At 44.7% G+C, this 27,509-nt stretch overlaps 1 protein-coding gene across 1 annotated transcript in view; it reads right to left on the minus strand.

Annotated features, from left to right (window-relative positions):
* adarb2 (adenosine deaminase RNA specific B2 (inactive)) overlaps window positions 1–27,509 on the minus strand; it is a 224,321-nt gene that overhangs the window by 30,748 nt on the left and 166,064 nt on the right. The window contains exon 4 of the mRNA XM_065007116.1: window positions 14,804–14,918. Within this exon, the coding sequence (XP_064863188.1) occupies window positions 14,804–14,918 (115 nt within the window). The remainder of the gene's footprint in view (window positions 1–14,803; window positions 14,919–27,509) is intronic.

The following is a 27,509-nucleotide window of genomic DNA, read 5'->3' on the forward strand; positions in this document are numbered from 1 at the left end:
GCGATATCTCAGAGAGCATTGGCCCGATTTTTACGAATCTTGGGTGAATGATGCATCTTGCCATTAAGATCGGCATTTACAAAATTACACTGATTGGCCAATTGGTGGCACTATAACAAGAGATTGAAAATCTCCCCTCACCCCACTTGACCTAAAGTCATGAAGAAATGTGGATTTTCCACCAATTTGAATTTCAAAACGCTACTCGTCTGGCAACGAATGACCGATCTGCACGAAACTTGATATATGGCATCTATCGACAAATGTCTCTCAACGGAACAAAGGCATACAAATCAGTCAAGGATATTCGTATTGTATCAAAATGTGTTGCTTATTTTTAGATTGTTTTTACAAAGTAAAGTTGACTGAGAACACATTCTTATTTACAGCAACGCCCTGGGGTATAGTTACTTACATGGGAGCAGGGGGGGGATGAATGAGCCAATTGGAAGCTGTGGATGATTAGGTGGCTCTGATGGTGGGGGCCAGATTGGGAATTTAGCCAGGACAAATGTTGAGAAACACCGGCAAGACTCAAGAACATTCAAGAACATTCATATCGACGTTAATAATGGGCACATGTTTATATCTCTTGATCTGTTTGATGAAATTTGTCACACATGCTCAGGGATTGGAGTCTAACTAAACCCACAAGATATCTCAGACATCATTGACCCGATTTTGACAAAACTTGGGTGAATGATGCGTCTTGCCATAGAGAGCCATAGTTTACAAAATTACACTGATTGGCCCGAGGAGGGGGGAGGGGGCTGCACCATTCTCGGGGGACGACATGTCTGCTGTTGCCTTGTTGATTACGAAACGGTTCTGGCCGCACAATCTGATTGATCAAAAGTGCATTCCAACCGTGATGTTTTTTTTAGCACAATATCATTTCTAGCCGTGAAGCACTGTATGATCAGTCCACTAACAGCAGCAAACCAAGGCAACAATGTGGCAGCTGAATCACCTAGCGTAGAGAAAAAAATCAAGCCATTAATGAATAAATGATACTCTTTGGTTGTAGAAACTCCTCTAGCACAATCACACAGAGAGATTGGTGCCCTGGCTAGTTCTTAGCGGAACCACTGCAACACCAGCCCAGACCAGGGAACCCACGCCAGGAACTACAAGATTAATGTTAAGGACAAACCAGATGCTGGCTGCTCCTGCTCTGCACGGGCTCAGTAGCCAAGTCTAAACCATAATGCAGGTTGAATACCAAGTTGAGAAGGAACAGATACTTTACCTCTAGCAGCATATTTTGAGACACCTAAACCTATGTTTTCTGCGTCCGAAATGGCACCCTATTTCGTTTGGGACGTTCCCCTAGATCGAAATGATTTCCTTAGGACTAGTCTATGTGGGGTAATAGCTTGGTCCAATAACCTCACCATGGTTCATCCTCTGTTGTGTCATCTACTGTACAGTGCCAGGTTGAGTCTTAGTGTGGAAGCAAACCAACAGCTCCAGGTCTCATCTATCCTCCACATCAGCCCTGAGCATGCAGCAACATACCTCGTTCTGGGGAGATAATACAAGTTAAACGTGCCGACTGCAACACCCTTTTCACGTTCCCCTTTTTCTCTCCTTTTTCCCTGATGTTCTACTTAGCAATTGTTTAGATCCATTTTGCGGGGGATAATTTCTCCTAGCTGCTCTTCATCTCACCATGAAATTGCCACCAAGCAGCCCCCCCCTCCCTCTGAGAGGAGAAAGAGAGAGCGAGAGCGCGTGAGAGAGATTTTAAGTGGGGTTAATAGCTATCATCAAGCAGGTATTTTCCAAATTAGGTTTGTCTCATCAGTTTCTATCATCATAAGACTATTATCATAAGGAAGCCTTCTGGAGTAAATAACTTCAGTCATATTTCAGTTTAGTAAAGGGGAATTAAATGATACACAGGCTATTATAAAGTTCAACTTTCCAATTTTCTACTCTGTTATCAGCTCTGTTATCAACTAAATCACGTTTGTATTCTTTATTCACAGACCTTTCCATTTTCTTTGTTGCTGTAGACAAAGAGACACATTAACAGACAGAAATAAGATTTTTCTGTAATAAGAACCCATTATTCTTAAGTACTAAAGGAGCATTAAAATGATGTTCGTCTCCTGGAGTAAAAGGAATTGTTGTCAAGCCAAGGTTAACGCAAGTGAACTCAATTGCATGCCACTAGGCTATAAAGAGACTCATGAACGCAAGATGTTTTGAAGATCTTCAATGTGAAGTTAAGATGTGTATCATCATGAGAATCAATATGAAAATATGTCTGATACAATGACAGGGAGGGGTAGCTAGGAGAGAAAAGTATGTTTTTGAACCTTGAAATCTTTCTGGGTGTGCAACTCTTTAACGACCTCTAGAATTGACGGAATTATATTATATGTGTGTCCCAAATGCCACCCTACCGTATTCCCTTCATAGTGTACTACTACAAGCTTGGCACACCTGTATTTGGGGAGTTTCTCCCATCCTTCTTTGCAGATCCTCTCAAGCTCTGTCAGGTTGGATGGGGAGCGTCGCTACTCAGCTATTTTCAGGTCTCTCCAAAGATGTTCCATCGTGTTCAAGTCCGGGCTTTGGCTTGGTCATACAAGGACATTCAGAGACTTGTCCCGAAGCCACTTTTGCATTGTCTTGGCTGTTTGCTTATGTTCGTTGTCCTGTTGGACCGTGAACCTTCGCCCCAGTCTGAGGTCCTGAGAGCTCTCGAGCAGGTTTTCAACAAGGATCTCTCTGTACTTTGCTCCGTTCATCTTTGCCTCGATCCTGACAAGTCTCCCAGTCCCTGCCGCTGAAAAACATCCCCACAGCATGATGCTGCCACCACCATGCTTCGCCGTAGGGACGGTGCCAGGTTTCCTCCAGACATGACGCTTGGCATTCAGGCTAAAGAGTTCAATCTTGGTTTCATCAGACCCGAAAATCTTGTTTCTCATGGTCTGAGAGTCTTTAGGTGACTTTTGGCAAACTCCAAGCGAGCTGTCATGTGCCTTTTACTGAAGAGTGGCTTCCGTCTGTCCATTCTACCATAAAGGCCTGGTTTGTGGAGTGCTGCAGAGATTGTTGTCCTTCTGGAAGGTTCGCCCATCTGCAAAGAGGAACTGTAGAGCTCTCTCAGAGTGACCAATAGGTGCTTGGTCACCTCCCTGACCAAGGCCCTTCTCCCCCGATTGCTCAGTTTGGCTCTAGGAAGAGTCTTGGTGGCTCCAAACTTCTTCTATTTAAGAATGATGAAGGCCACTGTGTTCTTGGGCACCTTTAATGCTGCAGAAATGTTTGGGTACCCTTCAAGGAGTCTGAATACTTCCCGAAGGCACTGTATAGGTAATAGGGAGCCATTTGGGATGTATACAAAGTGTACTACTAATTTTAATAACTATGACCCATGACCTTACAGTAGTGTTGACAATAGGGTCACTTCAAATCAAATCAAATCCAATTTTATTTGTCACATGCAGATGTTAGTGTGAGTGTAGCGAAATGCTTGTGCTTCTAGTTCCGACAATGCAGTAATAACCAACAAGTAATCTAGCTAACAATTACAAAACTACTACCTTATAGACACAAGTGTAAGGGGATAAAGAATATGTACATAAAGATATATGAATGAGTGATGGTACAGAGCGGCATAGGCAAGATACAGTAGATGGTATTGAGTGCAGTATATACATATGAGATGAGTATGTAAACAAAGTGGCATAGTTAAAGTGGCTAGTGATACATGTATTACATAAGGATGCAGTAGATGATATAGAGTACAGTATATACGTATACATATGAGATGAATAATGTAGGGTATGTAAACATTATATTAGGTAGCATTGTTTAAAGTGGCTAGTGATATATTTTACATCATTTCCCATCAATTCCCATTATTAAAGTGGCTGGAGTTGAGTCAGTGTGTTGGCAGCAGCCACTCAATGTTAGTGGTGGCTGTTTAACAGTCTGATGGCCTTGAGATAGAAGCTGTTTTTCAGTCTCTCGGTCCCAGCTTTGATGCACCTGTACTGACCTTGCCTTCTGGATAAAAGCGGGGTGAACAGGCAGTGGCTCGGGTGGTTGCTGTCCTTGATGATCTTTATGGCCTTCCTGTGACATCGGGTGGTGTAGGTGTCCTGGAGGGCAGGTAGTTTGCCCCCGGTGATGCGTTGTGCAGACCTCACTACCCTCTGGAGAGCATTACGGTTGTGGGCGGAGCAGTTGCCGTACCAGGCGGTGATACAGCCCGACAGGATGCTCTCGATTGTGCATCTGTAGAAGTTTGTGAGTGCTTTTGGTGACAAGCCGAATTTCTTCAGCCTCCTGAGGTTGAAGAGGCGCTGCTGCGCCTTCTTCACGATGCTGTCTGTGTGGGTGGACCAATTCAGTTTGTCTGTGATGTGTACGCCGAGGAACTTAAAACTTACTACCCTCTCCACTACTGTTCCATCGATGTGGATAGGGGGGTGTTCCCTCTGCTGTTTCCTGAAGTCCACAATCATCTCCTTAGTTTTGTTGACGTTGAGTGTGTCACGAACCGGCTCAAAGCCCGTAACAAAGGGAGACAACGTGGAGATAAGGAGTAGAAAAATATATATTTATTAACTAAAGCAAATAAATATAATATACAATGGTGTGTGTAATCAGTAATCAGTAGTGTAAGTGAGTGTTTTGCATGCATGAATGTGATAATGCAGGGTGATGAAAGGTGCCAAAGCAAACAAACAAACAAACGGCCACCAAGAACCACAACACAATCTACAGAGGGTGTCTGCATGGAGAGAGTCTCCTCCATGAATGGGGAAGTGGTGTATTTATCCTGGGAGACACCGGGCCCAGGTGTTTCCCATGTAGCTGACGACCCTCCCAACTCCGCCCACCAGCATCCTAATAAGGAAATAACAGAGAGAATACGGCAGACAGAGTGGGAGGGTCGTCACATCCCCCCCCATAAAACCGGGGACCAACAAGGACCCCGGAACAACATACTGGCCTCTGCGTCCCAAATTGACACAGGCCTCTGCGTCCCAAATTTACGAGGGGTTATGTGTTCACACCTCCACCTGCACCAACCAACCTCCTCCTCCCCAGACCTCAGCAACCTTTGTGCATAGGAAGCAATATTTTAAGAGGAAAGAAGAACACAAGACCAGGAGGGAACAGACATGAAAGATAGAACATGACAACCCGAAACAATGGTCAGTCATGTAAACATTCAGGAACATGGCACAAAAGACCAACAGCTACAAGCTCCAACGAAAAGAACATCAGGGTCCTTCTTAATTTTTACAACTCACAACGATTCATAGTCACTTCCAGCGAATCATAGTCACTTCCAGCGATTCATAGATTTCACGTGCCCTACTCGTCAGTGGCACCTGCCAATAGCCTTTTAACAGGTCAAATTTGCTCACAAACTTAGCTGCACCGACTTGATCAACACAGTCCTCCATCCGAGGAAGAGGAAATGAATCTGGCTTTGTGACACTGTTTATCTTACGGTAGTCCGTACAAAAACGGTTTGTTCCGTCCGGTTTCCTGATCAAGATACAGGGAGAAGCCCAACTGGAGAAAGAAGGCTCTGCTATCTTACTCTCCAGCATGTACTTGACCTCAGCATCCAGACAACGTAGTTTCTCTGAAGAAACTCTATAGAACCGCTGACGAATGGGGTCAGCACCTCCAATGTCAATATCATGTTCTATTAAGTTTGTACGTGTAGGTGTATCAGAAAACAAACTTGGAAATCTCTGAATCAGACCAACCATCTCTTTCCGCCCATCAACAGGTAGGTGAGTGAGAAGACTGTCTAAAATATCCAGTGTTTCTGAATTTTTCAATCTACCCTGCAATATACAATCGTCAGGACCAGGAACATCTTCCTCCTCATGCACAGATCTAGCACGACAAGAACCCAAGGAAACAACGGTATCAGCCAAAAGAACAGGTTTACCGTCCTCTGTAGAATCCCACTGTTCAGTCTCAGAGGAACGTGCATAATAGGGTTTTAACAGATTTACATGGCACAGCTGGTGTGCTTTCCTCCGTTCTGGAGTGGCAACTAGATAAATTTGCTCAGTGTACTGGCGCACCACTGTATATGGACCTTGAAACTTGGCTTGAAAAGGAGAACCAACAATTGACAGCAGAGCAAGAACCTGGTCACCTGGACTAAAGTGACGAGGCTCAGTTCGGCGATCAAATATGCCCTTCATCCTCTCCTGTGAAGATGATAACTTCTCTTTAGCCATTTCACCAGCGGTGTACAGCCGTCGCCGGAAATCACACACATACGATAACAGGGACTGAGGAGGCTCGGGAGACTTCCAGTCATCCTGGAGAACAGATAAAAGTCCACGCACCCTATGTCCAAACACAAGGTCATTTGGACTGAAACCTGTGCTCTCCTGTGAAACTTCCCTAGCGGCTAACAGTAAACAAGGCAACCCCTCCTCCCAATCCTTATCCATCTCAGTACAATAAGTTCTCAACAAAGACTTAAGTGTTTGATGGAAACGATCCAGTGCTCCTTGACTTTGCGCGTGATAGGCGCTAGACAAATTGTGTTTAATATGGAGCTGTTGAAGAACCTGGGTGGTCTGACACATCACAGTGAACAGGTAACTGCTACCCTTTTTAGAACGAGGCAGAGGACCCACACAGTCAATAATCAGATACTCAAAAGGTTGGCTGAGTACAGGAATAGGAAATAATGGTACTGGTTTAATAGCTTGATTAGGCTTACCAGTTAATTGACAGGTGTGACAAGTTTTGATAAAATCAGAAACATCCCTCTTTAATCTAGGCCAAAAGAAATGTCTTAATATGCGATTGTAGGTTTTCCTCACCCCCATATGTCCAGCCACGTCGCTGTGAGAAGTTTCCAACACCAACTCACGAAGCTTAACTGGTACAACAACCTGACTAATTGCCTCCCCAGAAAAACACTATCATGAGACACCCACTTTCTCATCAGGACATCCTCTTGGAGAAAATAGCCATGGGCGACATCTCCCAACTGTTCTATAGGCACAATTTGATCACGCAACTCTTCCAACGTGGGGTCATCCCGTTGCGCATTGATTAGATCTGAGCGGGTTATAGATAACGGGATAGCAGGGAAAACAGTGACATACTTTGTATTATTATCATTAGTCGGCGCAGTGACCAGTTCGCCACGGCTCATAGAACGTGTCACTGCACACGCAGAGAACACCTCTGGGAAACTCTGTACACTCTCATCAGGAATCCCAACAAATGACGGCTTAGTGGAAACCACTGGAGATGGAAACACGACAGGCCATACACGCTCACCAGCAAAGTTATTCCCAAGGATAACATCGATACCCTCAATAGGCAACGAAGGACGCACACCCACAACAACTTCACCCTTCACCAGCCCACAATCCAACATCAGTTTATGCAATGGAACTGACAGAGTGTTCAAACCTATTCCCTAATTAGAACACTATTCCCGAATCAGTCTCAGCAGAAAAGGGTAACACAGACTCCAACACAAATGATTCAGAGGCACCTGTGTCTCTCAGGATCTTCACTGGCACAAGGTCTTTACTTCCTAACATAGACACAAAACCTTCTGTAATGAAAGGTAAATAGTCTGGATCAATATGGACTTTCACATTCTCCTGGGCCTGAGGAAATGAGTCATGAATGAACTGATGTGGAACAGGTGCAGCTAACGCAGTAGGCTTAGATTTAGCGTAAGCACCCCTTGACCTGAGAAGTGGACATTCGTTTTTCCAATGACCTGAACCTTGACAGTAGTGACACTCCTGCCCAAAGTCAGCTTTACCATGGGAGTCAGGTTCAACCCTAGTTGAATAGAACTCTGCCCGAGAACCAAAGTATCTCGGTGAGCGAAGCCCAAATCTATCCGAACGCCCCCACTCTTTCCGAATACGGGGTTCTGCAAAGACACTTTTGTGAGTCAACACATACTCGTCTGCCAAAACTGCAGCTTCAGCAACATTCTTTACTTTCTGTTCATTAATATACGTGGCAATACGATCAGGAATTGTGTCCTTAAATTGCTCTAACATAATCAGATCACACAGCCCTTGGAAAGTCACAACTGCAGAGGCGGAACACCAGCGATTAAACTGTAAAGACAACTGTCGCGCAAACTCAACATGAGTTTGGTTATCATCCCTTTTTAAAGTTCTAAATCGTTGGCGGTAAGCCTCAGGGACCAATTCATAAATCTGTAACACAGCTGTTTTAACTTTATCATAACTGGCACTATCGTGTACACTAAGAGCTGAATATGCTTCCTGCGCTTTACCAGTCAGCACACACTGCAACATTAAAGTGCGGCCAGAATCAGGCCAACTCCTAGCGTCAGCAACCCACTCAAACAACGAAAAGAATGTCTCGGGGTCCCTTTCATTAAACCGAGGCAATAACCGTAAGTTCCCAACAATATCAAATGTCTCTGGGGCACGACCAAAAGCGGAACTACCCCTAGGTAAATCTGGGTCACCTTCCCAAAACAAACTCTCCCCTGAGATCTTTCCTTCCCTAACCAACTTTATACGTTCTTGTTGCAATTTGATTTTAGCACGCTCCATCTCTTGTTTAAATGCCAATTCCTTTTCATATTTTACACGATCATGCTCTAGCTTCTCACGATCATGCTGCCGATCATGCTCTCTCTTCTCACGATCATGCTCCAGCTGTAACAAAAGCAGTTCTTTCTGCTGTTCAAAAAGAAGGCTACTAGGACTAACCGATGGAATGTCCATTGTAACGTTATGGGGAGACGACAAATCCTCAGCAGAGGCTGGCCCAGTGGTAACTTCAAGAATACCACTCTCCATCAGATTGGCCTTCAATATCAACCCAATAGAATTCTTTAGACGTTTATCACTAATCTCAACCTTGTAGTGTTCCGCGACCTTCAACAGCTGTTCTTTAGTACCTAAATCTAACAATTCCTCTGATGGAGAGCGAATGAACTTATCTACATAAGACGCCATAATCACACAAAAAAAAAAATTCTGGCTCTTCCCTTCTGCTGAGCACACCAGACCACAACCCGAGAATTGACAATCACCCTGAGTACCACAGAAGAGAGATGAGATATGGAGCTTCCCCAAAACCTACAATAACTCAACCCTAGTCTTCGTGCAGATTTGCGGTGGGAATTTACGCACTGTAGCCCGCTGGCAAGGAAATAGAACTCCCCAGCATGCTGGCAAATTCCACCAAGCCACGGATGTGCCCCGAGACAACTGCTCAGTCCACAGACACCACACAAAAATAACAAACATTAACCATGCCCAACATATTCCAAAAAATGAAACACGTCGCTAAACCTATCAGGGGAAAAAGGCTATAGCTCCGGGTAGCAAGTTCCACTACCCTACCCAAATCTCCCACCGAGGTACACAGCCGATTTACTCACCTCAGACTGACTTCCCAACAGAAAGTAGAACAAGAGTTTACAGGCTAGGCAGGGCCTGGAAACTAACCATTATCTCTCTCCAACGCAGCACACAAACCAAACCACAAAGGCAACCAATACTGGGCCTATCAAACTCAACCACAATATGCAAACACGTACCTCCACGGTCTCCCAAACCAGTAGTTCAAAGATCCCGGATGAGCCCCCACTTGTCACGAACCGGCTCAAAGCCCGTAACAAAGGGAGACAACGTGGAGATAAGGAGTAGAAAAATATATATTTATTAACTAAAGCAAATAAATATAATATACAATGGTGTGTGTAATCAGTAATCAGTAGTGTAAGTGAGTGTTTTGCATGCATGAATGTGATAATGCAGGGTGATGAAAGGTGCCAAAGCAAACAAACAAACAAACGGCCACCAAGAACCACAACACAATCTACAGAGGGTGTCTGCATGGAGAGAGTCTCCTCCATGAATGGGGAAGTGGTGTATTTATCCTGGGAGACACCGGGCCCAGGTGTTTCCCATGTAGCTGACGACCCTCCCAACTCCGCCCACCAGCATCCTAATAAGGAAATAACAGAGAGAATACGGCAGACAGAGTGGGAGGGTCGTCACAAGTGTGAGGTTATTTTCCTGACACCACACTCAGAGGGCCCTCACCTCCTCCCTGTAGGCCGTCTCGTCGTTGTTGGTAATCAAGCCTACCACTGTTGTGTCGTCCGCAAACTTGATGATTGAGTTGGAGGCGTGCGTGGCCACGCAGTCGTTGGTGAACAGGGAGTACAGGAGAGGGCTCAGAACGCACCCTTGTGGGGCCCCAGTGTTGAGGATCAGCGGGGTGGAGATGTTGTTGCCTACCCTCACCACCTGGGGGCGGCCCGTCAGGAAGTCCAGTACCCAGTTGCACAGGGCAGGGTCTCGAGCTTGATGACGAGCTTGGAGGGCACTATGGTGTTAACCTCTTCAACCTATGGGGGCGCTATGTCATTATTGGATTAAAAAACGTGCCCGTTTTAAGCGCAATATTTTGTCACGAAAAGATGCTCGACTATGCATATAATTGGCAGCTTTGGAAAGAAAACACTCTGACGTTTTCAAAACTGCAAAGATATTATCTGTGAGTGCCACAGAACTCATGCTACAGGCGAAACCAAGATGAAACCTCAAACAGGAAATTAGCAGAATTTTTGAGGCTCTGTTTCCCATCGTCTCCTTATATGGCTGTGAATGTGCCATGAATGAACTTGAGCTCTCTGCCGTTCGTCCAAGATGTCTGCAGCATTGTGACGTATTTGTAGGCATATCATTGGAAGATTGACCATAAGAGACTACATTTACCAGGGGTCCGCCCGGTGTCCTGTGTTGAAATTATTGCGTAATCTCTAGGTCCATGTGCGTTCCATTTCTTCAGAAGAGAAAGTCAACTGCCACGTTGGATTTATCATCGATAGATATGTGAAAAACACCTTGAGGATTGATTCTAAACATCGGTTTGCCATGTTTCTGTCGATATTATGGAGTTAATTTGGAAAAAAGTTAATTTTCGTTTTTTTTCTTACCCAAACGTGATGGAGAAAACGGAGCGATTTGTCAACACAAATAATATTTTTGTAAAAACTGAACATTTGCAATCTAACTGAGAGTCTCCTCATTGAAAACATCTGAAGTTCTTCAAAGGTAAATGATTTTATTTGAATGTTTTTCTGGTTTTTGTGAAAATGTTGCCTGCTGAATGCTAACGCTAAATGCTACGCTAGCTATCAATAGTGTTACACAAATGCTTGTTTTGCAATGGTTGAGAAGCATATTTTGAAAATCTGAGATGACAGTGTTGTTAACAAAAATCTAAGCTTGAGAGCTAGCATATTGATTTCATTTCATTTGCGATTTTCATGAATAGTTAACGTTGCGTTATGGTAATGAGCTTGAGGCTGTATTCACGATCCCGGATCCGGGATGGCTCGTCGCAACAGGTTAAATGCCGAGCTGTAGTCGATGAACAGCATTCTCACATAGGTATTCCTCTTGTCCAGATGGGTTAGGGCAGTGTGCAGTGTGGTTGAGATTGCATCGTCTGTGGACCTATTTGGGCGGTAAGCAAATTGGAGTGGGTCTAGGGTGTCAGGTAGGGTGGAGGTGATATGGTCCTTGACTAGTCTCTCAAAGCACTTCATGATGACGGAAGTGAGTGCTACGGGACTTTAATCTCTTGATACCGAAAATTATTAAACATCATTCTCATGATGATAATTCAATTTGACCTACAAATGCACTCCATTCAAAAACAATCCACTGCCCTCCGAACTGACAGTGTTATTAGCCTTTCTGTCCTGACAGTGCTGTCTCCATAGAGCCGTCTTACCCAGGGATGGCAACAGGCGGCCCATGGGATAAAACCGGCCCGCAAGTGATCTTTTCTGGTCCCCCAAAGTTTTTAGTAAAACAAAACAAAAATATAAACGCAACATGCAACAATTTCAACGATTTTAATTCCTTCGGCCCTAATCTATGGATTTCACATGACTGGGCAGGGGCACAGCCATGGGTGGGACTGGGGGGGCATAGGCCCACCCACTGGGGATCCAGGCCCAGCCAATCAGAATGAGTCTTTCCCCAAAAAAGGGCTTTATTACAGACAGCAATATTCCTTAGTTTAATCAGCTGTCCGTGTGGCTGGTCTCAGACTATCCCGCAGGTGAAGAAGCCAGATGTTGTCCTGGGCTGGCATTGTCTGCGGTTGTGAGGCCGGTTGGACGTACTGCCAAATTTTCTAAAACGACGTTGGAGGTGGCTTATGGTAGAGAAATTAACATTACATTCTCTGGGAACAATTCTGGTGGACATTCCTGCAGTCATCATGCCAATTGCACGCTCCCTCAAAACTTGAGACATTGTGTTGTATGACAAAACTGCACATTTTAGAGTGGTCTTTTATTGTCCCCAGCACAAGGTGCACCTGTGTAATGATCTTGCCGTTTAATCAACTTCTTGATATGCCACATCTGTCAGGTGGATGGATTATCTTGGCAAAGAAGAAATGCTCACTAACAGGGATGTAAACAAATTTGTGTTCAAAATTTGAGAGAAATAAGCTTTTTGTGAGTATTTATTTCAGCTCATGGAACATGTATATAGACTCTCTTTTTTTCCTACTGTGTTATTGACTTGTTAATCGTTTACTCCATGTGTAACTCTGTGTTGTCTGTTCACACTGCTATGCTTTATCTTGGCCAGGTCGCAGTTGCAAATGAGAACTTGTTCTCAACTAGCCTACCTGGTTAAATAAAGGAGAAATACATTTAAAAAATGGGACCAACACTTTACATGTTGCGTTTATTTTTTTGCTCAGTATACTGTATATGCATTTTTTATTAATAACTTTATTTAATTCAGCTAAAAAAGTGTTTAATTGAGGAAATCTGTGCCACAAACGAAAGTATTACCACAAACAATTTTTTTTACATATGTGATCGTAGCTCAATGTAATCAAGATATGAAATGATTGTTATTTTCAAGTACAATCTCTTTTTGGGCTTAGTTGTGGTCAATTTGCAGTGTACAAATGATTATGATTATGTTCCGGGCCCCCGAGGCAACAAGAGATAAGAAAAAGTATAAAAAGAGAGACATCTTCTGTGGAAATGGATACCCAGCACCAGACTTCAAAACATTACAAAGCAATAATTCACTACTTGCTTCTCACTCTCTGAACTGCTGTTATTTCATCTCCTATGATTTCACTCTATGGAAGAGAGACTCACATATCCTAACTGAATTACAGGCTGTGTTAAAACATCTCCATACCAAACAAGTGGTCAATAAAAAAGACTGGCATTTGTCATGCGCTCTCTCTGCATGCTTTCCAAGGGGAACTCTGATGTCCTAAACTCATTTCCATCTCCAAGGACCGACGCTATCTTAGATACAAATGAAATTATCCACACCTTCTAACCCAATGAGTTTTCTGTTTACTTTGCCTTCTACAGCCACATAACCAATAAGAGCCTCACTGTGCCAGTGACAAATCAAATCTTGCCCAGGTTGGAATTGTCTCCACAGGCCTTGAATGGGAGTACATTGAGCGGGGGGAGGGGAGGGGCTGTGGTTCAAAGTCCCGTCCCTCTATTAATATGTCGGTGGTGTGTGCACAGGTCTGAGACAGCCAATAGATGTTCAGAGAGAGAGAGAGAGAGAGAGAGGGAGAGAGTGAGAGAGAGAAAGGGAGAGAGAGAGAGAGAGGGAGAGGGGTGACCAGAAAACAGAACCCCTAGTGTTCCTGTCAAGTTTGTGTCTGCTGCCTGCTAGCTCGCTGTAGCTCTCACGCTCTCTCTCTCTCACAATCACAAATACTTGGGCAGCTCCGGCAACAGCTGTGTACGCGTCTGGATCTTTGAAGATAACACTGCCTATTAATAAACAAAAAGTGCCAATTATTGAGCGGCAGGGAGAGTAGCGGAATAAGATTAGGTCAAGGCGAGCCGGGTCTCAGTGAAGTCTAAATTGATGAGCCGCCGCTCTCGACACAGACAGACTGGTGGAGATACTGATCCATCCTCACCAGCCACCACACAGCCATCACACTGAGCCCCACAGACTGCAGCCAGGCAAAGAGATAAAGCTCTCCACTTAAGCACACTACAGCTCTGTGTGGGAGATGTGAGCTAGGGCCCAATGTAAATACCAGGTGGAGATAAAGACGGGATGCGCCCCAAATGGCACCCTATTCCCCTTATAGTGCACTGCATTTCACCAGGGCCATTAGCAGAAGGAAGGGAATAGAGTGCCGTTTGGGGAGCGGTTGAAATGTCTATATAAGATATAAGATCAAAAGTCTGTTTAAAATACATCATATTGACGCAGTAAATGGACATTTTGTTTATTAATGTCTCTTAATTCACTTGGCTTAGTTGCTAAAATACACAGATTGTGTGTGAGGGGCCCAATAGAAATACCAGGTGAGGAGAAAGACTGGGAACAATAGATGCAATCAAATCAAAGTGTGTTTACAATGGACATTTTAATGGCTTTTGTTAACTAACAGGGCTATTGCCCAATTGTTTTTTAGACATTAATAACACGGCACTGCACTCCTGATAATTGACAATATTAAGAAAGTTCATATTCTAAAACCAGCGGAGCTACTGTCAAACCGACGTGTAGGCTCTGCCGCGCGGTGTATAGCTGGATGAATGACACGGGTACCATGTCTGTCTTCATCTCCCCCAGGGACCACGGGCCAATACATCATTCATATCAGAAGTATATGACGCTCTGCAAGTGCATGAGGATGCAGTGGTTTCTCTCTCTCTCTCTCACTATATATATATATATATATTGGCCTGGTTAAAAATGTAATGTGATATAAAAGTCAATGAAATTTACCATACCTCTGGTCATTACGATGCCTGCCAGGGCTCTGAGTCGTGCATGCATGGGGGTGCAGCTGTCTGCCAGTTCGTGGTATTTCTCCCTCACCAAGCGGAATATTGAATCGGCAAAGTCCTGCAAGACACAATCAGTTTATTTATTTCGATATACATGGTTTAAAACATATTGTTTTCATAATGGTTAGGTATAGCCCTTGAGGAAGAAGAAAAGAAACGTTATTGTTAAGAAGTGTTATTTATACAGATTAGCCGAGCAACGGACATAGATAACCAGAGAAGTGTGGAGGTGCTAAGAGGGTCACAGGCGATGTTTAAGACAGACATGATTACATTAGTTAAGTACATTTCACATTTAAATGTACACTAGAAAAAGGTAGCAACACACAAATTGATTCAGGCAAACGTTTACATTTAATTATATTACCTCCCCTCCCTCTGATTCCCCGACATAAATGCACAGCCACACAAAACTAAATGTGTGAACGACAAGAAAAACATTTGTCGTCTAAAGCCACTAGTGTGGTTGGGGTTAGGGTTCGTTCATAACTATCTGCCTATTGAGAAACACAGTAGTCCAGTCAAGCATAGCCACCCCTGGTACCGCCAAAAACCTTATGTAGACCAAAGTAGCCCTCCTTCAGACAGCCTACCGTAGCCAACTGAAGAAACCCATACTATCAACTAAAATCAGTTGGCAACCTGTGCACAGTGATTTCACACCATCTCAAGCCCCGTGCCTGGTTTTGAAGCTATGCTGTGTAATAATCATCAGTTTAGTCTCTCAGTCTCTTACCCTGGCCAAGTAGAGATTACAATGTGGTGGGAGAGAGAGAGAGAGAGAGAGAGAGAGAGAGAGAGAGAGAGAGAGAGAGGCAGCCAGCCTCTGTCCCTTAGCAGTTAGCAGCCGAAAGATTGAGCAGATAGCCGATAGCTCAGAGGACATAAACAGACACGGAGGCAACCGCTTAAAGAACAGAGAGAGAGAGAAAAAAAGGAAAAGAAAAAAAAAACGATTAGGGAGCATATTTCTCTTTATAGCCTCGTCGCTGGGCCCTGGCCGTGAAACACTCCTCTCACACACGGAAGAGGTAATGGTAACAAGGGCGTTCACAGCTTGTGGCGTTCTCAGGGGAAGCTGTAAGGCGGCTGGTGGTGGTGCTACACTGTCACCAACAACCTGGGTAGTAAGGACCAGCATGCCCTGGGGGAGAGCTGGGATCTCCCATGATGCCTCTGGGCATACTTAGGATCTAGAATGGTGAGAAACATACCGCTCTGATCTGTCACTATAAGATGACTACAATTACACTGTGTGTGAGTCATTTGGTTGGTTTGTAATGGTGAAAAGTAAAGCGCTTCTGCCCGTTCAAGACACCAGGCAACTGGGAGGTGTCAAAGTGTGAGATACTGTCATCTTCAGGGAGAAACAGGGAGATAACTGTGGTGGCATGATGCTATGCTATGCTGCTCTTCACCTCTGTACAGCATTATGACTTGTTGTCACACTGAGAACTTCAACCAAACATAGATTTCTGTTCTGGCAATGTGACAACGTTAAAAACAGCTCCTAGTCATAGATTAGAATGATAATGTGTATCTGAGTAGCTTCAGGGTTAAAATCCCTGAAAACAAGCACAAGTGCTGTACCTCTTTTCTCATAGTGAGATCTAACCAACTGTAAGAATACTGTTGTATTCAATTTAACTATGTCAAGTCCTTTGACACTTTTAAGTATTTCATTCATGACATGATGTGGGTTAAAGGGAACTGGCAGGTGTTACTGGCCTTCAGAGCCAAGGTGCAATGTTCTCTGGCATCATGCCCTGCTTTCTCCTCCTCCCCCCTCTTCCTCTTCTCCTCTCCTCTCCCCCGCCTCTCCTCCACAGATCCGTGGACGTCTGATCTGATCTTGAGGTGAGACGTTACGTGCCATGACTTTCTCTCACGTACAGCAATGTTGGGGAAATGACGTGCTCGCTCCCACTCCATCTCTCTCATGGTAGCTTGGTGCCACTGCCACCCACCACTGCCACCCTTATGGGGGTAATGTTGCAGAATAACAAGGGCCAAGACGCTTGCTAGACAGTAATGTGCACCCAGATGAGGGGAGGAGGAGGAGAGGAAAGGAGGGCCACCTCCCAACTGACTGCTCTCCCCCTGGATCCCCCTGGATGCACAACAAGGTTAATAACTCAGCTAGACCCTAGCTACTTGTCACTGTTTAAAATGTCACACATATTTGGTGGAGAAAGCCAGCAAACACCATCTAATAGCTGTACAAGCTTGTTCATATAGGGAAATGGCAACAAGTTTCAATAGAGGCCATTCAATGCAACATTACACTAGCCTCAGGTGCTGAAAAATAAAGTTTGAATGACAACTAGGTGACATTTTCCACATCATTTGGTATTCAGGACATTGGAGGCAAAGGGAAATGTTGTTCTGTTTGATTCAGAGGGACTCTGGCAGTTGATGGAGTCCATTTGAGATATCGGAGGAGGGGACAAAATGTTTATGACAATCACAGAGCAGCACTGTAGTGCCTAAACACACCGCAGTACCGTCGGGCCAAGGCAGACAGGGAAAGCTGTCAGAGAGATTGGCTGTGACAGTTGTAAAGACTCGGAGGCTACTCTGAGAGAGAGAGAGAGAGAGAGAGAGAGAGAGAGAGAGAGAGAGAGAGAGAGAGAGAGAGAGAGAGAAGGAGAGAGAGAGAGAGAAGGAGAGAGAGAGAGAAGGAGAGAGAGAGAGAGAGAGAGAGAGAGAGAGAGAGAAAGAGCGAAAGAGAAGGATAGAGAGCGAAAGAGAAGGAGAGAGAGAGAGAGAGAGAGAGAGAGAAAGAGCGAAAGAGAAGGATAGAGAGCGAAAGAGAAGGAGAGAGAGAGAGAGAGAGAGAAAGAGCGAAAGAGAAGGATAGAGAGCGAAAGAGAAGGAGAGAGAGAGAGAGAGAGAGAGGAGAGAGGAGAGAGAAGGAGAGAGAGAGAGAGAGGAGAGAGAAGGAGAGAGAGAGAGAGAGAGAGAGAGAGAGAGAGAGAGAGAGAGAGAGAGAGAGAGAGAGAGAGAGAGAGAGAGAGGAGAGGAGAGAGAGAGAGAGAAAATGTGGCGCATTATAAACACACAGAGATGAAGAGGGGACTGACTTGACTGACTGTTCATGGAAATATAGACTGAGAGGTGAAACGTAGGTTAAGGGGCAAATATGTCCCTATTGGTATATGACTATGACTATATCTGATCAACCTTCATGCGCGAAAGTGTCACTGCAAATGAATAGGGACACTAAACAGTAATGTGTACAAAAATTATTTGAAACTAACAAGGTTCCATAAAATATGAAGCAGCTGTTACATTTTCTTTACATATTAGCAGAAATCCAGAATGAACCAGAAGGACGTAAAAACATAACTAGCATACAAAATGTCCTGCTAAAAGCTCTACTGACTAACCCCGCTAACAGTTTCGCATTTGTCTCCAAGGTAATGTAGAATGTCATTGCCAATTCTCCTGCCGTCTCCGCCTCCCTCATAAGTCAATACTGTGCCAGCAACACAAATGTCAACGGGGACATACACTGAGCCCTGACCCAGAAGTCTACCCAGAAGTCTTTATCTGCGTCCTAAATGGCTCCCTATTCCCTATATAGTGCCCTACTTTTGACCAAGCTTCATAGGGCTCTGGTCAAAGGTAGTGCATGATATAGGGGAATAGGGTGTCATTTGAGGGGGGGGGACACTTTCCCCTCTCCGGGGGCCCGTGGGGCTGATGGGGAGAACTAAAACACACTGGATAATCTACTATGGAGGAATATATTGTAGGTTAATACTAAGCAGGATGTCTCTTTACTGCTAGCTGATAACCATGCTCCAGGTGTCAACTGAGGATAAGACCCCTCTCTCATCACCTTCCCGCAGTGAGGTTTTCCTCTATTTCATGTACTGTAAGTGGCTTTGGGAGGTAATTCTGTTACCATGGCTACGTTACTTTACATTATATTTGACAACGTTACTGCAGTTCCATCAATTTCAAAGTAAAAGTCTAATACGTTGAAATTGATTTCATGTGTTTATTCCTAAAAACCCGATCCACACCAAATTGAATGGGCCCACCACTAAAATGACCTACCTCTGTAGTATTTAAAGTCAAATTCATAAGCAGGGAATTCCCTATCCTAATCATGTAAAAGGACTCTGGGAAACTGCAGAGATGGTAGACGCTAATACTATTGCAATTAACGCCGGTCATTGTGTGTGGGGGGCACTAGCATGCGTTACCAGCAGCACATCCATGACGGCCGAGAGCATTGCAATCTCCAGTTCAAGAAAATCCAATCATATGTCTGCACGAGTGGAGGCCATTTTTTTCACCCCATGCTGTCGCCGTGGCTTATCAGGTGCCACCAGAGCAGCGATGACTGCATTAAAATGGGGCCATGTTTTATATTTCTTTATAGAGGTATTTAACAATTCATTCTCCAAGTTTTAATAGTGTCTTCCTGCTGCCTCTATATCATCCCTCCCTCGCCTCTGCCGCCGAGTGCGAGGCTTTTGAAAGGCGATATCCATTCAACGTGTGAAACCTTGCCTCGGGGGCTTTTTATATTCTCAAAGTGCCAGGCACCCGCAGCGAGACAGATTCTTCTCTTGTTTGTACTCTGTAACCTGTACCATTAGTCTCTCTCTATGTGTCTCTCTCTCTCTCTGTCTCTCTCTCTCTCTCTGTCTCTCTCTCTCTGTCTCTCTCTCTCTCTCTGTCTCTCTCTCTCTCTCAAAGCTCCATCACAGACACCCAACACACAAACATTTCTCTCCTTTCATCCCTCGTCCTGTTGGTTTGCTTTTGTTTTGCCACAACAGACGACGTCGTGTGACAAGAGGACTGGCTGGAAGATGAACTGTGTACAGATTTGCGAGCCGTGCACTGCTGCCGTGTTGCCTCAAACCATGTCCAACCTTTCCTAGTATCATGTCCAGATGGCCATGCAGCCTGCGGAACAGATTTCTACCCCACCATGCTTTTAGCATCATCAGCAGGGTGCTGTCAGTCAGATCGGCCAGGCTGAGCCACAATCATTAGGAAAAAAGCTTTTTCCTATCAACCACATGCTTGATGTAGAGCAGAAAGAAAAGAGTGATGAAAGGGGGGGGTAAAAAAAGGATGGAGGGAGGAGAGTAAGGGCATTTTCTCTGCTTCTGGTCCTGTGCCTCCTGTCCTTGTTTCCATGGATGGGGGAAGAGCTAGGCTGCGACACCGCCGAGAGGTTGCCGCCCACAATGCACCTGGCGAACCCACGTGGTGACTTCACATTGTTTTCTGTAAATGGCTGATCTAGAAAGATAAACTCGTAACCACATTGGGGTTAGAGCCAGAGCCAGAGCCAGGGCATAGCCAGATCAAGCTGACCCATTAGGATGTGACCCACATGGGTATATAACAGACACAACCACCCATTCAAATCAACCAGCTCCATAAGGATGAATGAATGATGTCAGATGGAATAAAGATGAAAGTTTAAGTGCAGCTCTGCATCGGGTACATACTCTCTCAGAGCAGCAGAGATATACTGCGAGCAGACAGGCAAGGCAGGTGAAGAGTGTGTGTGTGTGTGTGCGTGCGTGACATCAGGTTCAGGTGATCATGTCAGAAGGTGTCTCGCTGGCGTTGCCTGCCTTCTGTAAAAAGACAAAGACAGGGGGTGGCATTTCGTTATGTTTCTCTTGACGTGTTTGGCGAGATGTGCTGATAGCACAGTTTCCTGACTGACAGGACAGCCCTGGGAGGGACTTCGCATCAGAGATAATTATGACCGTTAATGTCACCTGACACTCAGATCACAACCAGCAATAGGAAGACAGTCCTAGGCTTTGTCTGAAACTGCAACCTATTCCATAGTGCACTACTTGTGAAAAGTAGTGCACTAAATAGGGAATAGAGTGCCTTTTGGGACACAAATCCCCAGTTATAGCCTAGGTACAGAGCATATCTTTGTAGAACAAACAAATACTAGCAAATACATGATATACTACATTAGTCTGTTAGGGATGGGTAATAACTTTACCAAAATATTTTAATTAATTAATTAGATGGAGGAAGACGTTAGTTTCACGGCTGTTTAATGGTGGTGTTGAACACAACATTGTGTGGGCTCAACAAAGAAAGCTAATCCACATGGCATGACCCAGTGCCTGTATTGACCTTCTGATAAACAGATGTTGGATGGGGGTCAGGTTCTGACTAAACCTCATATCTACCCAGAACTGGGTCCATCTGAACATACAGATCCCAACAAATCCATAAACTAAGACAACAAAGCTGCTATCGGGATCAACTTCATCTGGGACAGTGTGTGCATCCCAAATGGCATCCTATTCCCTACACTCTATGGGTCCTGATAAAAAAAAAAAGTAGTCCACTAAATAGTGACTAGGGTAGGGTGCCTGTTGGGACATAGCCACTGTTTGATGTAACCTGACGACGACAAGAACAATCCTGACCTGGTTTAACAGAGTTTTACCTTAGGGCCTATCTTAAATAACACCCTATTCCCTATATAGTGCACTACTTTTGACCAGAGCCAAGTACTTTTAGTGCACTATAGGGAATAGGGAGAGATTTGACATACAGAGATGGTATGTTAACAGCCATAGTACAGATCACTCTAGATAAAAAAGAGAGATATGGCTGAGACGAATGAATAATGTCAGAGACGGTGTAAAACACACATCAGTGGCTTTATGCATTATGCATCAAAGGCCAGGGAGAGTGGCTCCTTCAAAAGGATAACATGACTGACCCCCAAGAGAGAGGGAGGGAGGGGGAGAGAGAGATACAGGGAGGAAGACAGAGGGAGGGAGGAGGAGAATGAGAGAGAGGGAGGGGGATAGAGAGAAAGAGCGACAGATGGAACGATAGAGAGAGGGAGGGGGGTGGGAGAGAAAGGGTGAGAGATGGAGAGAGAAAAGGGAGAAAGAGAGAGAGAGGAATGAGAGAGAAAGAGAGACAGAGAGAGAGAACTAGAGAGAGGGAAGGGGGGAGATAGCTACATGAAGAGAGAGGAAGTGAGAGGGCCAGTGATGGGCTTTTAACGAGCGTAACTCTCTCTAGTTGAGACTAAAAGGAGGGATGCCACTCCAGTGCCGTGAGGGCCTTTCACACGTTGCTCATTAATCTGGCCATGATTCAGGAGGGCCATGTGGAGGAGGGGGAGGGAGGGAGAGAGAGAGGGGGGGTGGGGATAGAGAGAGACAGAGAGAGAAGGGTAGTGGAGAGAGAAAGAGAGACAAGGAGATAGAGAGAGAAGGATCTGAGGATGTTAATGACTAACATTAATGACCTGCCTCGCTATACTGCATACAGGTAACTGCTAAAATAAAGGAAACACCAACATAAAGTGTCTTAATAGGACGTTGGGGCACCACGAGCCAGAACAGCATCAATACACCTTGTCATATATTCTACAAGTTTCTGGAACTACAGTATATTGGAGGGATGTGACACCATTCTTCCACGAGAAATACCAAAATGTGGGGTTTTGTTGATGGTGGTGGAAAACGCTGTCTCAGGCGCCGCTCCAGAATCTCAAATAAGTGTTCAATTGGGTTGAGATCTGGTGACTGAGACACAAACACACACATTTTAAACCCCCTATGCTCCTCTTTCAAAGTCACTGAGATCTCTTCTTCTAGACATGGTAGCCAAAATAATGGGCAACTGGGCATTTTTATACATCACCCTAAACATGATGGGATGTTAGTTGCTTTATTAACTCAGGAACCACACCTGTGTGGAAGAACCTACTTTCAATATACTTTGTAATCGTATCCCTCATTTGCTCAAGTGTTTCCTTTATTTTGGCAGTTACCTCTGTGTGTAAAAATCATTCACAAAGTGGAGGTGGGTTAAACACAACAGGGGGGGAGGAGACTAAACTGTTACAAAAAAAGGATCAAAATGCAACACAGTTTTACGATACATTGAGCTAGAAAACATTATTGTGAATATACTTAATGAGATGATAATTGACAATACTTTACTCTACTTTAAGTTAACTGTGAAATGATGTAGACAAATTGTACCAACATGAGTAATTTAATTTTCATCAGAAAAGGGTAGGGAAATATGGAGAAATAACACTGGATAATTGTACTTGTATTTTACAGTACTATATGCCCACTGCTTCACGATCTTTCCGCCCGGTAGGATCCAGCATCTCCTTTCATGTGTTGAAAGGCAGGGAACCATTGAAACGTGTCCTGTGAAGTGCTCCGATGCCATCCTCTGAAGGGACGATTTATTGACCGTCATCTCTGCCGTTCTTGAAGATATCAAGACAGCGCCTGTTTCTGGGGTTGACCCAGGCAATCAGCAGACTTCAAACCTCGTCCCCACGACGCCGGTCTTTGAACAGATCCGTAACGTCTGTTGCCAAACACCGAGCCGCACATGGCTCCGAGATTAAGGAGGGGGAACGCAGGACGGAAACACAACTGATGTTTTTTATTTTGTGTTTTTTTTTGGTGGTGCCTGGCTGTTACAGTGCACTGTAGCAAAACAGTCTCTGGCACATTCATGTGCATATGGGAAAGCAATGTTTTCAAGCGCATGTTTTCAGTGGGTTGTTGAGCCAGAAAAATTCTGGTTAGAAAACAGAAGCCATTTTAGCACAGCATCAAAGGGAGATTGTAGACCCTCTGCTTGTGACTGCTTGTGTCTACTTGTGACTGCTTGTGACTACTTGTGACTGCTTGTGTCTACTTGTGACTGCTTGTGTCTACTTGTGACTGCTTGTGACTGCTTGTGACTACTTGTGACTAATTGTGACTGCTTGTGACTGCTCGTGACTGGCTGGGTGAGTGACTAGGCAGCATGGTCAATGTCATGACACTCTCTTCACGCCATTCCGCCCGGCGGGGCGGTGCTATACGTCCAAAATCCACCAAATTAACAGTTTTCAATGAAGCCAGCAACGCTGATACCAAATCATTTTGGGGAAGAAAAAAAAGTTAGCACATTGAGAGAGAGAAAGAGAGAGAGAGACAGAGAGAGATTGAGAGAGAGGAGAGAGAAAGAGAGAGAGAGACAGAGAGAGATTGAGAGAGAGGAGAGAGAAAGAGAGAGACAGAGAGATTGAGAGAGAGGAGAGAGAAAGAGAGAGATTGAGAGAGAGGAGAGAGAAAGAGACATAGAAATAGAGAGAGAGAGAGAGAGAGAGAGATACGCAAAGCTCATGTAGCCTAGTCTACTGTAAAACTCATACCACATTATACACGTTCATAGATTGCTTCACTAAATGACCAAAAGTATGTGGAAACCTGCTCTTCTAACATCTTACATGATGTAGGTCCCCCGCTTTGCTGCTATAACAGTCTCCACTCTTCTGAGAAGGCTTTCCACTAGATGTTGGAACACTTGCTTCCATTCAGCCACAAGAGCATTCGTGAGGTTGGGCACTGATGTTGGGCGATTAGGCCTGGCTTGCAGTCAGTGTTCCAATTCATCCCAAAGGTGTTCGATGGGTTGAGGTCAGGGCTCTGTGCAGGCCAGTCAAGTTCTTCCACACCGATCTTGACAAACCATTTCTGTATGGATCTCGCTTTGTGCGCGGGGGCATTGTCATGCTGAAACAGGAAGGGGCCTTCCCCAAACTGTTGCCACAAAGTTGGAAGCACAGAATTGTCTAGAATGTCATTGTAGAGTTAAGATTTCCATTCACTGGAACTAAGGGGCCTAGCCCGAACCATGAAAAACTGCCCCAGACCATTATTCCTCTTCCACCAAACTTTACAGTTGGCACTATGCATTGGGGGCAGGTAGCGTTCTCCTGGCTTCTGCCAAACTCAGATTAGTCCGTCGGACTGCCAGATGGTGAAGTATCACTAATTAATTAATCACTCCAGAGAAGGTGAGCTTTACACCACTCTAGACGACGTTTGGCATAACTCATGGTGATCTTAGGCTTGTGTGCGTGCGGCTGCTCGGCTATGGAAACCCATATCATGAAGCTTCCAACAAACAGTTCTTGTGCTGATGTTGCTTCCAGAGGCAGTTGAGAACTCGGTAGTGAGTGTTTAAAACCGAGGACAGACTATTTTAACGCTCTGCAGCACCTGACGGTCCCGTTCTGTGGCCTACCACTTCGCGGCTGAGCCGTTGATGCTCCTAGACATTTCCACTTCACAATAACAGCACTCACAGCTCTAGCAGGGCAGAAATGTGACAAACTGACTTGTTGGAAAGGTGGCATCATATGACGGTGCCACGTGGAAAGTCTCTGAGCTCTTCAGTGAGGCTATTTTACTGCCAATGTTTTGTCTATGGAGATTGCATGGCTGTGTACTCGATTTTATACACCTGTCAGCCACGGGTTTGGCTGAAACAGTCGAATCCACTCATTTGAAGGGTTGTCCACATACTTTTGTATATAAAGTGTACTATTCCACGTTGAGATAAAAGAAAATAAGTGAAATTAGATCAAATCTAGCCATGAACAGTTTCGTATATTTCATTCGGGTAAAAGTAGATTGGCTTGATAGCGGCATTGACGTTGTTGGTTGGCCAGCAAGCAAAACGTAACGTTACACATCATGAACTTTTGGGAAAACTGGTCCAGCCCCTTGGTAGCTAGCTATGGTTACTTCAAATAAAGCAAAACAATGTATTAATATGGAAGTGCAATTGTAAACTATAAAGTATCAAGTTTAGTGATGTCGGTGAAGAAGTTATGAATGAGGTCCCAGGCGAATGCTTCTCGGTTGAACTTGGACGGGAATCGGACAGTCCTTGCACTTTGAAACCAACTCCCACCATGATGTATAGCACCGCCACCGGGCCAAATGCCGTGAAACGACTGTGTCCCCCAATGTCATGTCTATGGGTCCGGCCCTTTATAAAGTCCCCTGGCTGGTCATATATCATGGAATATTGATATGGTTCCACTACACTGCAACACCTGACATTTGATTTATAGCTTCAGGTGTTCTTTTTTCATTCCTAAGCAGTCAACAAGGTATCAAGGGAAAATGTCAATGGTGCAGTGTGTTGGATGGAGAGAATGACATGTCTGAGATTGGTAAAGAAAAGGGCTAGCACAGGTAACTTGTCTTGTTCTAATGGGTTGTCCAATGTGCTTGTGTGTTTATTTGTGCGTATGTGTGTGTCTGGCTGCCAGTGACCACATTAGTGTATGTGCAGCCATCTAATACTACATGCACTTCACACCACGTTGAAATAAATGCACATTTCTGTATAAGAATGCCCTTTTCAGTGAGACAGAAATAAGTCTGGCGGTGGCCCCTGCTCTCTTAACATTATACAAAATCCATCACGTGCAGTGTGCAGAGTAAGCATTATGCTGGATATTATGAACACAACACACTGCTAATAGTGTTCTCTCTATATCTCTCTCTCTCTCTCTCTCTTTCTTTTTTTCGTCTTTGTCTCTTTCTTTCTCTCTCTCTCTCACAAGCATGCACACACACACACACACACACACACACACACACACACACACACACACACACACACACACACACACTACTCTCAGAAGAGCCTGTGTGTAGAGAGACAGAGACACTGTGTGTAGAGAGACAGAGAGACTGTGAGTAGAGAGACAGAGACACTGTGTGTAGAGAGACACAGAGACTGTGTGTAGAGAGACACAGAGACTGTGTGTAGAGAGACAGAGACACTGTGTAGAGACAAAGAGACTGTGAGTAGAGAGACAGAGACACTGTGAGTAGAGAGACAGATACACTGTGTAGAGAGACAGAGAGACTGTGAGTAGAGAGACAGAGACACTATGTGTAGAGACAGAGACACTGTGTGTAGAGAGACACAGAGACTGTGTGTAGAGAGACACAGAGACTGTGTGTAGAGAGACAGAGACACTGTGAGTAGAGAGACAGAGACACTGTGTAGAGACAGAGAGACTGTGTGTAGAGACAGAGAGACTGTGTGTAGAGAGACAGAGACACTGTGTGTAGAGAGACAGAGAGACTGTGAGTAGAGAGACAGAGACACTGTGTGTAGAGAGACACAGAGACTGTGTGTAGAGAGACACAGAGACTGTGTGTAGAGAGACAGAGACACTGTGTAGAGACAAAGAGACTGTGAGTAGAGAGACAGAGACACTGTGAGTAGAGAGACAGATACACTGTGTAGAGAGACAGAGAGACTGTGAGTAGAGAGACAGAGACACTATGTGTAGAGACAGAGACACTGTGTGTAGAGAGACACAGAGACAGAGACACAGAGACTGTGTGTAGAGAGACAGAGACACTGTGAGTAGAGAGACAGAGACACTGTGTAGAGACAGAGAGACTGTGTGTAGAGACAGAGAGACTGTGTGTAGAGAGACAGAGACACTGTGTGTAGAGAGACAGATACACTGTGTAGAGAGACAGAGAGACTGTGAGTAGAGAGACAGAGACACTATGTGTAGAGACAGAGAGACTGTGTGTAGAGAGACAGAGACACTGTGTGTAGAGAGACACAGAGACTGTGTGTAGACAGAGAGACTGTGTGTAGAGAGACAGAGACACTATGTGTAGAGAGACAGAGACACTGTGTGTAGAGAGACAGATACACTGTGTGTAAAGACAGAGACTGTGTGTATAGAGACAGAGACACTGTGTAGAGAGACAGAGAGACTGTGAGTAGAGAGACAGAGACACTGTGTGTAGACAGAGAGACTGTGTGTAGAGAGACAGAG

The sequence above is a fragment of the Oncorhynchus nerka genome, linkage group LG22 (genome assembly GCF_034236695.1).
Source record: "Oncorhynchus nerka isolate Pitt River linkage group LG22, Oner_Uvic_2.0, whole genome shotgun sequence".
NCBI lineage: Eukaryota > Metazoa > Chordata > Actinopteri > Salmoniformes > Salmonidae > Oncorhynchus > Oncorhynchus nerka.